At 36.9% G+C, this 13554-nt stretch overlaps 1 protein-coding gene across 1 annotated transcript in view; it reads left to right on the forward strand.

The window, feature by feature from the left end:
* The window catches only part of ncstn (nicastrin), a 62583-nt gene extending 50274 nt beyond the window's left edge, over positions 1-12309 (forward strand). The window contains exons 15-17 of the mRNA XM_039741163.1: positions 8367-8530; positions 9831-10043; positions 10404-12309. Coding sequence (XP_039597097.1) covers positions 8367-8530; positions 9831-10043; positions 10404-10526 — 500 coding nt within the window. The 3' untranslated portion in view covers positions 10527-12309. The remainder of the gene's footprint in view (positions 1-8366; positions 8531-9830; positions 10044-10403) is intronic.
* The last annotated feature ends 1245 nt before the right edge of the window (positions 12310-13554 follow it).

The raw sequence follows: 13554 nt of genomic DNA on the forward strand, positions 1-13554 counted from the left end.
CCTTGTCTTGTCTATTAAACATTGTTTGAAATTATGTAAATGTATTTTCATATTTTAGAAGTACAATCTAAGGCAATATTGTAAAAAAAGATAATAGACACACACCGCCCTATGCAGTTCCTTGGAATGTTGCGGCAGGAATGTACTGTTTTTTAAGAGGTTTTATCTTTTTAGATGAGCTTTTGTTTTCTTCTTTCTCTAATGTATTTTATTGGTCCTCATAGAAAATTAACAGAATGTATAGCTAAAATCATTTAATTTGAAAAATTAAGACCTTTAGTTAAATAATTTTTTTTTTTTTTTAAGTATAAATTTACCATTTATTCATATAGTTCATAAGTTGTGCACATCAACAGTTTCCCTTAGTCTGTTTTGTGATTTGGACATGGTGTCACCATTTTTCAATAAATAATCCAAACATTCTCGCTTTATTTAACAAGACAATACTGATTTTAATAAAGTTTAACGCAAGTATTAGAGAAGGTGAATATACACATACCTTGGTGTTACGTCTGTCTGAACATGGGCATGGGCATGGGCAAGTTCAAGTACCAGTCAGCTAGTTTCCTGATATTGCGCACCTTCTGTACACAGAATCGTTATCTGTCATTGATGTTGTGTGCTATAGAATGCAGTTATTACATGAGTGCTTAGGTTTTTTTGTACACAATAGTTACATTAATATTTTTTTATAAAGGAACAATATTTCCAATATTTCACAAAAATAAGCAATATCTATACAAACTAAAATTTGCAGATTATATAGAAAGCAGAAGCTGGAGAAAAGCAATGTCATGTATTGAATTATTAGAGTTAGCACTGGGTGATGAGAAAAGCCGGAAGAGGAGGCAAACACTTACCTGGAAATACTTCAGAGATGCTTCTCTGCTGCTAGAGTTTATTCGTCTGCAAACCTTGCTTTCAAAATGTCTTCTTAAAGTTCCTTGCTTAGATTGTCTTACAAACTTGAGGAGTGTGAGGCAGATGATATTGTCTCCAAGCCCAAGTAAGGTGCAGCCAGCAGCTGGAATTACTAGGCCAGGGGTACTCGGTTACAGTCCTGGTGGTCCACTGTGACTGCAGTTTTCCGCTTTAGCCAGTTTCTTAATTAGAACCTGTCTTTATTTATTTTTTACAATGAAGTCCATTTTTTGGGCTTAATTTTAGTTAACTTGCTTGTTACGTGAACGTTCACATCAACATGTCATTTGACTGACTTTTTTATTGAAGAGTCCAAGAATAAAACTGAATGGAAAAAAAAAAGTTCAAATGACTTGATACAAATGTCTGTGTGCTAGGAAAAGTAGCATCCTTTAGAAGTACCATAAATTTACACAGGATGTTACAGACTTATACCAAATATATGTTTTTGTTATATGATGATAATAATAAGGAGCTCAGTACTTAAAGCGCTAAATGCAGAGCTGATGTGGGATTCAAACCTGTTACCTCTACACTGCTAAGCGGTAGCTTATCCACTGAGCTATCTGCACAGCCTATCAGCTGGTGTAGCATTACCACTGTGACAACTGGTTGAAAATAAGACGTATAAACACACACGTAGGGCAACGTCTTTTACTTTGTCCCGACTGATAGTTGGGCTTCAGCAACATGTCAGTTGAGCAATTTCTTTTTTTTTTGGTTTAACCCTCTTTAATAAAACCCTTTTGTGCGTCCAGTGTCCGTGTGTGTGTGTCTTCTGGTGAAGTGCACATGCGCAGGGCCACACAGCACGTGTTCAGTCTCTTCCTGTGCGTTCCCTGTGTAGAGAGAGAGAGAGAGAGACAGAGACAGACAGACAGACAGACAGGCACACACACACACAAACACACACACAGGCGCGCGTGTCACACACACACACCAGACAGACAGACAGACAGACACACACACAGGCGAGAGACTGACAGACAGACAGACACAGGGGCACGTGTGCATTGTTGCGATGTTGCTGTTCTTGGTTGTTTATTGAATTACAGATTTTTCAAATGTTTATTATTTCCCCTGTGCTTAAAACTCATTAAAAAAAGAGTTTTTAGCGAGCGGGTCATAAGGCTATAGTGCAAATTCTTGCAGTGTTGGTTTTCTCTGTTGTTCAAGGTTTTCTTAGTGTTATTCAATGTTTTTACATTTAGCTTACTATTACGCTGTGCTTTCTATGGTATAGTTAACTATATTTGTGCTTAAAAACTTAAAATATATATTTACATACAGTTCATACGGTCTGGAATGGATTAATTGTATTTACATACAATCCTATGGGGGAAATTACTTCGGTTCACGACCAAATCAGGTTACAACCAGAGTTTTGTAACGAATTATGGTTGTGAACCGAGGTTCCACTGTATTACTGTCAGACAAAATTACAGGCATTTCACGGAAATACAAACCAGTATTACTGAGAGAGAAAATTAAAGGCACACAATACAGTGACACATATTACAGCCACATACAGGGTCCCTTGCCATTTAAGATAGACTGTTCATACAAATGTTTATGTTTATGTTAATGTTTATGTTCTAGCGCCCGTTATTGTAACGGGCTTAATGTCTAGCTTTTGAATAAAAGCATACTTGTTTTGCGAAAGTGTTATTGAATTTTTAGGCTTCACCATCCTACACTTCATGTCAAAATTATGTCATTATTACTAAAAAATACGAAAACATTTTCTGTTTTATCCGTGTGTTTTGCATTTCTTGCCTCACTTTTCCTCTGTGATTCTGCATTTACTCAGATCGTTGTAGACACGGAATACACATAAATTGTATGTATGTCAACTCACAATATTTTATTACCTATTTACAACAACAACAACAACAACATTTATTTATATAGCACATTTTCATACAAACAGTAGCTCAAAGTGCTTTACATATTAAAGAATAGAAAAATGAAAGACATAATTATAAAAAATAAATCAACATTAACATCGAATAAGAGTAAGGTTCAATGGCCAGGGGACAGAAAAACAAAAACTCCAGACGGCTGGAGAAAAAATAAAATCTGTAGGGATTCCAGACCATGATACCGCCCAGTCCCCTCTGGGCATTCTACCTAACATAAATGAAACAGTCCTCTTTGGCTTTAGGATTCTCACGGAAGGGCTTGATGATGATGATGGTCACGTAGACTTCTTCCTTTTAATCCGTCCATCATTGTTGGAGCATCATGAAGCTTTGAGTAGGTGGAGGTGGCGCAGGCCACCACCACAAAGAAACCGGAAAAAGAAACAGAAAAGAGAGTAGGGGTCAGTACCGATTTTAGAGCCACCATGAATAGTTATTATGATGAATTGAACATACAGAGTATCAGGATTAAGTTAAATTACGATTAAAATGAAGTTATAAAAGGCCATGTTAAAGTAATGTGTTTTCAGCAGTGTTTTAAAGTGCTCTACTGTATCAGCCTGGCAATTCCTATTGGCAGGCTATTCCAGATTTTAGGTGCATAACAGCAGAAGGCAGCCTCACCACTTCTTTTAAGTTTTGTTCTTGGAATTCTAAGGAGACACTCATTTGAGGATCTGAGGTTACGATTTGGAATATAAGGTGTCAGACATTCCGATATATAAGATGGGGCGATTATTTAAGGCTTTATAAACCATAAGCAGAATTTTAAAGTCAATCCTGAATGACACAGGTAACCAGTGTAGTGACATCAAAACTGGAGTAATATGTTCTGATTTTCTTTTCCTAGTTAGGATTCTAGCAGCTGCATTCTGCACTAGTTGCAAACGATTTATATCTTTTGGGTAGTCCTGAGAGGAGTGCGTTACAGTAATCTAGTCGACTGAAAACAAACGCGTGAACTAATTTCTCAGCATCTTTCAGTGATAAAAGAGGTCTAACTTTACTTATGTTTCTTAAGTGAAAAAATGCTGTCCTAATGATCTGATTAATATGTGATTTAAAATTCAGATTACAGTCAACAATCACCCCTAAGCTTTTTACCTCCGTCTTGACTTTTAATTCTAATGTATCCAGTTTATTTCTAATAGCCTCATTGTATCCATTATTGCTGATCACTAAAATTTCAGTTTTCTCTTTATTTAACTTGAGAAAATTACTATTCATCCATTCTGAGATACTAGTCAGACATTGTGTTAGTGAATCAATAGAATCGGGGTCATCAGGTGCTATTGATAAGTACAGCTGTGTGTCATCAGCATAGCTGTGGTAGCTCACGTTGTGCCCTGAGATAATCTGACCTAACGGAAGCATGTAGATTGTAGCTGCATTTGACACCATTGATCACAACATTCTTAATTCCTTATGAACATATTGCCAGGTAAACACTTCAACACACATTGCAGCAGGAAAATGCCTTCATCTGACTGAATGGGGGGTGTAGCAGGCTGCATTCTGCTAATCCACACATTTGTAAAACAAAAGCAGGCTGTTAGTGCAGTGATAAGGAGCAGCAAGCTTCTTGGTGTACAGTATATCAGGAAAATATAAGGAGGCCAGGGACAACGGGGAAAAAAAATCGTAGGCTTCAGGGATTCTAGTGTTAAGCTGCATTGCTATAGCGATGTAAACAACAAAAATGCAACGGTGCTCAGCACTACCATACTATTAAGTCACCACTGATTAATAAAATTACGTGACATCTTTATTACATCAGGGTGTTTTTTTTCCTGTGAGACAACATGAAAGGTTAATATTTTTTCATTAGTACTTGGGGAATAATTGCCCTGAGGGACAAATTGAATCATAACAGGGTTTTGGGAATGTGTTTTTGAAACGGGGCACACATAACTGGTTCCACACTTCTGGATTCCTAATTTATTTCAGTATCATCTGAGCATAAGATACGAGCAATAGTTTCACATCCACCTTTCACAGCATTTCAAAGCATGTGGGCATATCTTTGAAGCATTCAGAGCACTGCTGGCATGTCAGTATTGATTGAAGCTTCAGCCGTCACAATTCACGAGGTTGTAAAGCTTTGATACACTGGTTTGAAGCAGTGAACTGTTTTAAAACCAATACATTCTTTGAAGCCTTGGTGTAAAACATCCCATCCCTACTAAAATCCTGGAATGCATCTAGATAGATAGATACTTTATTAATCCCAGGGGGAAATTCACATAACCCAGCAGCAGTATACTGATACAAAGAAACAATATTAAATTAAATAGTAATAAAAATGAAAAAAAAAAGTTAGTTAACTGCCGTGTTACTTTGAGTAGTGAGAAAAGCGCTATATAAATGCAAAGAATTATTATTACTGTATGTACACGGATCTAAATCTAAATTCACATTTTTTATTCCTGTGTCTCTATAGGGGGGTAAAATTTATATTTCCTTATATTTAATTATTGTCTAAAGTATTACCCAAAGAAGCATTAATAGTTTGGCACTAAATGTATTGTATGACTTCTGGTTTATTGGCCTGCTAAATGGGTACATCTTTATCTACTTTACAAGTTTATCATTGCCTGCATGCTTGAATGTAGCTTTGTTTCTGTTAACAGTTTAGTATAAGAAAAATATGCTTTCTTTAGCTTTGTTTTAATTTTTAATGAGAATCTTGCATAACCTGTGTGTAACCCGTGGAGAGAGTTTCACTGGCACACATGGAAGAAGAGTTTTCTTTGTGTTTCTTTGTCCAGTTGTTTCTATGTTTGCATCTTGTATATAAAAAATATGTTTTGCAAGAGTGTCTTTCTGTAGTGACTGATTCTACCTAATAACATGAAGTGAACCACATAATGTGTAATGAATAGAGGCCCACAGCCAAACTTACCCCTTACCATTAAATTAATTCAGTTTATCTGAATTAGGATTTTGTTGTTAAATTTATAAAGGTTTGTTTTCCAGGCAGACTAAAAACAGCCTGACATAACCGTATATACTCACGTATAAGTAAAAATTGATCATAAAATCAGACCCTGATTTATACCCCCATTCAGAAATGCGGCCCTTAAATTTTTTTTTTTATTAACATCTTGCCATCTCCAGTCTTGCGTCAGTTTCTCAATCACGTCGAATTTTGTTGTAGCAGCGCAGTTACCAATTTCTTTTGCTACGTCAAAGACTTTTAATTTAAAACCAGCTTCATATTTTCTTCTGATTGAATGCTCCATTGTGGGTAAAGGGGAGCTCTTACAATAAAAGTGTATGAGGGTGTGAGATACAAAAAAAAACAAAAACATCCATGCAAACATTGTTTCAGAATAGTTCACGCAGGCACAATACATAGGAAAAAAAAAAGGCAGTGTGCTGCATGGTTACTCTCTCTGGTGGGCATTAGTATATCATAATCTCTTGTACCAATAGTGTGAGTTTTCGTCATTCGACTTATACGACCGACATTATAAAATACCGGAAATTATACGGTAAAGTCAAGCCCCAGCTTATACGCGGGAGAACTTAAATGTGAGTATATACAGTATTCATTATTTGAGCTTCTTGTATTAGTATCATCTGAAAACTCAAGTGCCTAAAATAAGTAGTTATGAAATTCTTTATTTAATACTTGAAGAACAGATTATTGATCATAAAAACTTTGAAATGAGTCTGATTTAAATAATGGTTAAGTATTAACAAAACAAGCATAGAAATAATTGTTAGAAGAGACAGGAAAATGAACAGATGATATTTTGCATACAAGAGAAGACCATTCAGTTTGTTTAGCTAATAGCTAAGGCATCCCAGTATGTCACCAACAAATTTCTTAAAGGTTCCCAAGGTTTCTGATTCAGCTACTTGGTTTAATAGTTTATTCCAGATTACCACAACTCTGTATGAAGAAGTGCTTCTAGGCTTCAGTATTAAGTGTGCTTCCTCTTCAATTTTCACTAGCATCCTTGAGTGTGCAATTTGCCATTTAGCTGAAAGAATTCTGCTGGATCTACTTTATTAGTGCCTTTGAGAAATTTGAAGTCCTGGGTTGGGTCCCCCCACATATTCCCCTCTGCTCGAGACTAAACGGGAGCTTTTCAGAATAGAACACGTCCTTTCCTGGGAAGCACTTGGTCAGTCTACTCTTGAAGCAGTACTGTATCTTTTTTTTTTTGGTAGCATTGTGACCTGAACTGCACACAATAGTCCAGACATGGTCTAATTATTAAGTTACATAGACTGAGAAGAACATCCCTCATTGTTTTATTTGCCTTTTTAATCACTAGTCAATGACAATGTTCTATCAAGGTAAACCCCTAAAGGGTGTTCCCGTAGGACAGTGGTCTCCCAAATTTAATTTATAATTGGTGTTCCTTTTGCCCATGTGTACTACTTCTCAGTTTAAAGTACATTTTCCAAGCGTTTGCCCAGTTCTGAAAAAAATTGTCAAAGTTGTTTGGAATTGTTTTTGCTGCTTCCTCAGTATCTGCTATCACTCCAGTTTTAGTATTATGTGCACAGTTTACTTACTACTCTGGAATTGATGTAATGAATAATAAATTAGAAAAAGTAGCAGTCCAAGGGCAGAGACCCCCAAGGGACTAAACTAATGACACGTGTAGCTTTCTCCTGTTACAGTGGATATAAAAACTACACACTCCTGCTACAAATTGCACATTTTATGTAACAAAGAAACCAAGCGAAATCCTGCCAGAACTTATTCCTCCTTCTGTTATTGCAAAATTGCACTGTATACAAAGAAGGTGAAAACAAATTGGAAACTGTTCAGTGAGAAAGAAAAAAAAATCCAGACAAACTGGCGGCAATAGTGTGCAGACCCCCTAAACTAATACTTGGTTGAAGCACCTTATGATTTTATTATAGCACTCAGTCTTTTTGGGGACGAGTCTATCAGTTTGACATATCTGGACTTGACAACATTTGCCCTACTTGCAAAAAATTTCTAGATCTGTCCAATTACAAGGGAGCCCTCTCTGCGTGCAGTTTGCGTGTTCTCCCCGTGTCTGTGAGTTTTCTTCAGGTGCTCCACTTTCCTCCCACAGTCTTAAGAGATGCAGGGTAGGTGGATTGGCCCATATGTGCTTACCCTGCAATGGACTGGCACCCTGCCCAAGGGATTGTCCCCTGCTTTGTGCCTAGTGCTTGGTAGGATAGGTGTCCTCCCCATGACTCTGCTCAGGATTAAGCAGACTTAGATTATGGTATGTGGTATGGAAAACCCTGCCCCTTTTTGACAAGATACAATGGCAGTCATTTACTGGTAACTTACTGTTGTAAATGTACTGTTGTTATTCTAAGACATATTGTTAAAATAAAGACAATAAGTAATATAACAGATATATTGATCTAACAGGCTTTTCTGGTAATTTGCATGAGCTAAGGGATATTACATTTGTGTTTGATGCTTTTTATGACTTTTTGTGTTTTGTTTTTTATTTGACTAGTTATTGTCCATAAAAAGGCAACCTGGTGTATTGTAATAAAATCATTTTTGATTTCCAGTGAACGGGCCACCTCAATATTATGTGGGAGTGGTTTTGCCAAACTCGAGCCCTAAACAAAAGCGTTTAATTCAGTATGTCTTGGCAAACCTAACTGGCACAGTGGTAAACCTGACTAAAGAACAATGCCAAAATACAGACAAGGGTGGTGACCAGCACAGAGAGGTCAGTATGAATGAACTGTTTTTGAATAATTGGCTTAATATGTTTACTTCATGTTTCATGAAAAAATCCCGTATAATTGTCTGTGAAATATAAATAATTGTATTATTTGTTGGAGAGTTTTTTCAGAATAAACTAGGCACTTATACATTTTAGTAAACTTCTGTTAAAAGAACAAAATTCTCTCCCCCCCCCAGCTTCTTGGTGATTTTGTACTTGATCGGTTTGGAAGGGACACAAAGGCTATTTGAATTATTGGCAGAGAAAAAGATGTATCATATATGGAGGATTTTATAAACATCTATTTCAATTTTGACAGCACAGTGACATAGTGGTTAGTGCTGCCACCTCACAGCTCCAAGAGACTGTGGCCTCAATAACTGGCAAATGGAAAACGTTTGGAATCATCAGGACTCTTCCTAGAGGTGACTGTCCTGCCAAACTGAGTAACACTGCAAGAAGGGCTTTAGTCAGGGTGACGGTTCACTTTTCACTACAACAATGCTAAGACGATGCTAGAGTGGCTTTGGGACAAGTCTCTGACTGTTCTTTAGTGGCTCAGCCAAAGCCCAGCCTTAAACCGCATAGAACATCTGTGAAGGTGGCAGTTTACAGGCACATCCTATCCAATCGAAGAGAACTTGAGAGAGTCTGCCAGAAAGAATGAGGTCAACTGTAAACCAAATTTGGGTGTGCAAAGCTTGTAAAGATTTACCCAAGGAGTCTCGGAGCTGGAATTACTGCCTAAAGAGCTTCTATAAAATACTGAATTTAGGGTCTCAATACTTACATGAATGAGAGATTTCAGTTTTCGATTTTAATACATTTGCAAACCTTTCTGAAACCATGCTATCAATTTGTTGTTATGGGTTATTGAGCATAGATTGATGGGCAAAAATGGCAAATCTGTTTATTTTAAAATTAATTGTACAACACCATGAAATGTGCAGAATGTGAAGCGCTCTGAATGCTTTCTGAATCCACTGCAGGTGAAGGCCATTTGTCGGGACACTTTTTCAGTTAGTGAAATAGTAAGAAGTATGAGCAGCCGCTTGATGAGATACTAAATGATGTAGTGTTCACACACCTCGGGGAGGAACATCTGCACTCCAAGGTGGCTGGAAACAAGCCAAGCAAGTTTATCCTTTCAAATGACAGAGTGGCTTACTCACAATAAAATGGGTCATATTTCACTTTTGCACATTAAGGTGGAAACAGTTGTGTTAATTTAAATGTTTGCTCACTGCTAGACTAAAGCATTCTTCTTCTTCTTTTTTTTTTTTTTTTTTTTTAAAACCTGTAGCTTTATGATTATATCTGGATTCAGGGCTCTATGCCTCTGAATGGCTCTGATCCAGTTCCCTATTGCGTACGCTCAACCGTACGTCTGAGTGATGCTGTTTCTCCTGCCTTTGACCTAAAGCAATATGGTGCCCTTAATTATTCTACTTGGACAGAATCCCGCTGGAAAGAAATTAAAGCCCGAATATTTTTAGTCTCAAGCAAAGAACTGGAGGTAAATATGTCCTCTGTCTGCCAATATTTTTCTTGTAACTTAATACATTTAGCAGCACTGTGGCATTCGTATTTTTGTAGAATGTATAGTACAATGAATGAAATTTAAAAGCTGTTCAAAGTGTTTTTCCTGTGACTTGCTATTATAATCTCTGCAACCTGCTGTAGATGCCTTCTACTAAAACCTAACTCTAGGTGAAGTAAAGGACTTCTTTGTTTTAGATCATATGTTCGTATTTTACTTTAAACACTCTGATAGACTCGATAAAATATAACCTAACCTGTGCTACCTTTTGTGGACTTTTCTAAGTTGAACTTTTTGACTTTTGTTTCTTCCCCCCCCCCTTGTCTTGCTTTGCAGATGTTGACTCTTGCGATTGGAATTGCAATTCTGGTCATATCATTATTGGTGACGTATTTTATCAGCACCAAAGCAGATATTTTGTTCACCGTGAGCCGAGAACCCACCACAGCCGCCTATTGATGAACTGTCATTTTTAGGAAAGGACTAGTCGTCTGTTCAAGACCGTGCTCCTAAAAATAAACACTAGAAGACTGGAAAATTCAGCTTTTGATGAGAAAGATCCCACGTTTCTAAGATGGATGAAAATCCTGATAAAATGGACCTAATGTAATGTGACGCACTTTTGTAGCACTGCTAAGTGATTGTGTGCACTGTTAAATTGGATTTGCTAATCACACACATTTGGTTTCTGTTGCCCTGTCCAGCCTGTGAATTTTAACACGTCCCCATACCAGCTTGTGTTAGGTTTTGGTTCATTTTCAGTGCAGGTTTAACATGCCCACGTTAATTCAACCTTTCCTTCCTTATTGCTGGTTTATTATTACTGTATTTGTGTGCATCTCTTATCACTTTCCATATTAACACACAGAAATGTGTGTGCCCTCTTTCATCGTCTGATTTTTGTTTTTGATAATGGATACAATGGATGCCTTATTTATTTATTTTTTTCTGCTAAATTCATTGAAGGTTGTATTAAATCAGTATTTAAATGTGGCACCGCAAAGTTGACAGGAGGGCACCCCACTGCAGTCCTAGGCTTTAAAAGGTTATACATCATCCTGTTGGGCCTTTTAGTGTATTATTTATAATTTCTCTGCTCAAAGATCGATCTCGCTAGATTGAAGGGTAATGCCACGTAGATGACTTAAGTAGGTGATTTAATAAGGCTCTCTTATTAAGTTTTGTCTGAATGATTGGTAATTTGATGTAATTATTTTATATTTCTGCATTCAACATGCAACTTCTGAATTTTATGAGGTGTCATTTCTCCACAATAAAAGGTGTGTACTTAAGTATAAGATGTGTTTTTGAATGTCAGTAAGCAGGTCTGGTATGCGATATTCATAAAAGCTATGGTAGCCGGGTTAATCGGTACAACCCAATGCATTGTTAACCAGAATGACAAACTCATTTTAATGTGATCACATCTGCACACAAATATGACACTAATCCCTGAGCTGGACTCTTTACAGGGATTGTGAAGACAAAGTTTCCATTCAGGGGATTTCATACTGTATGTATAGCTTGGAAATACATTATTTAAAAATGCATTAACCTTTTTTTTTTCAATTTTTGTATACCATTTGTTAGTTTAATTTCTACCTCGAATGAAAAGAATAAATTGTTTGCTTTTGCCCTTGTTTCTGAAAAAAAAAAAATATTTATTTCTACATTTTTGTCATTTTGAATATAAAGTTTATTGAATATACATTTGTGCATTCAGAATTATGGACTGCTTCTTCTAATATGTGATTTCAAAATGAGTTCAGAAATCTATAAAATAAAAGCACTGTCTTGAATTTCAAGCTTAGCTGGACATTGAGTAGCGGGACTAGGAATGATTATGGGAATCTACAAAATTTATATGCTGTATGGAGCAGTACATTTCAATTTTTTTGCCCAATATTTTTTCTCCAAATTTTAAATTGCTTAGTTAAACAGTTGATACACAGGCATTGTTTCAGAGGCTGAATGACTTGGTTCTTAAAATTAGTCTATAATTGAGTGTGAAACACTGGAGTATTGACATTGGAACAAATTAAAGTTACTGTTTTAAACTGGCCCATTATGGATGGATTGAAATGTTTTGGTGTTTATGTGTGTGTGTGTGTGTGTGTGTGTGTGTGTGTGTGTATACAGTAGATAGATAGATACTTTATTAATCCCAAGGGGAAATTCACATACTCCAGCAGCTGATACTGCTGATAAACTTACCAGCAGCTACTTACTGATAAAAAAAAAACAATATTAAATTAAAGAGTGATAAAAATGAAGGTATAACAGACAGTAATTTTGAATAATGTTAACGTTTACCCCCGGGTGGAATTGAAGAGTCGCCCAGTGTAGGGGAGGAACGATCTCCTTAGTTTGTCAGTGGAGTTAGACAGTGACGGCAGTCTGTCGCTGAAGCTGTTCCTCTGTCTGGAGATGATCCTGTTCAGTGGATACAGTGGATTCTCCATGATTGACAGGAGCCTGCTCAGTGCCCGTCGCTCTGCCACAGATGTCAAACTGTCCAGCTCCGTGTCTACAATAGAGCCTGCCTTCCTCACGAGTTTGTCCAGGCGTGAGGTGTCCCTCTTCTTTATGCTGCCTCCCCAGCACACCACCGCGTAGAAGAGGGCGTTCGACACAACCGTCTGATAGAACATCTGCAGCATCTTATTGCAGATGTTGAATATATGTATATGTATGTATGTGTGTGTAATGTGTGTGTAATGTTATCCACACACACACACACACTATACACTATAGTGTCTGACAGGGATTTGGTATGTTCAGTATATGAAGATGATGCAGCAGGGAGACGTTTCTCAATTTGTAATTTCCAGTAGTGCTCAAGTTACTCGGAGTAGCCAGCTGAACTGTTTGTTAGCTTCACAAGTTGTTGTTGTTGTTTTTTTTTTTTTTCTTTTTCTTAATAAAATGCTCTTTTAACCCGATAGAACTGCTGTGAAACCATCTAATTTAAAGAATTAATCATGTGTAAATATTTTGGGGAAAAAAATCTGATTTGACATGAATAAACATTTTCCTTAAGTTCATTTTGTTTTACATTTATGTGCAAATGTGTGCAATTCTTTTTGTACCACGAGTATATTAGGACACCGAGACTCCTTCATTTGATGACTATTCACCCGTTTGCTGTGACATGTGAACTACAGAGTAAGGATAAATAATTTCTTCAAGATCAAAGTTGTTAATTTTAACTGTTCATGAAGCTAAAGGACCACTTAAAACAACTCATGCTATTTTTTGTTCTCTCTCTTTTCATGGTATTGTCGTTAGTTGGGCTGCCAGCATTTTAATCCTCATTCACTTCCACCAGAATCGTGGAAAGTATGTTTGTTTATTATTATGATTGTTACCTTAATGCTGTGTAAATCTGTGGAGCAGTTCAGGCCAGACTGACCATCGAGGGGCAGCCATAGAGAAATCCCAGTGGCCTGTGCCCTGCCAGCCTGAACATGACCCATAATGTCACTGG

Source organism: Polypterus senegalus, chromosome 18 (assembly GCF_016835505.1).
Source record: "Polypterus senegalus isolate Bchr_013 chromosome 18, ASM1683550v1, whole genome shotgun sequence".
NCBI classification, from domain to species: Eukaryota; Metazoa; Chordata; class Cladistia; order Polypteriformes; family Polypteridae; genus Polypterus; species Polypterus senegalus.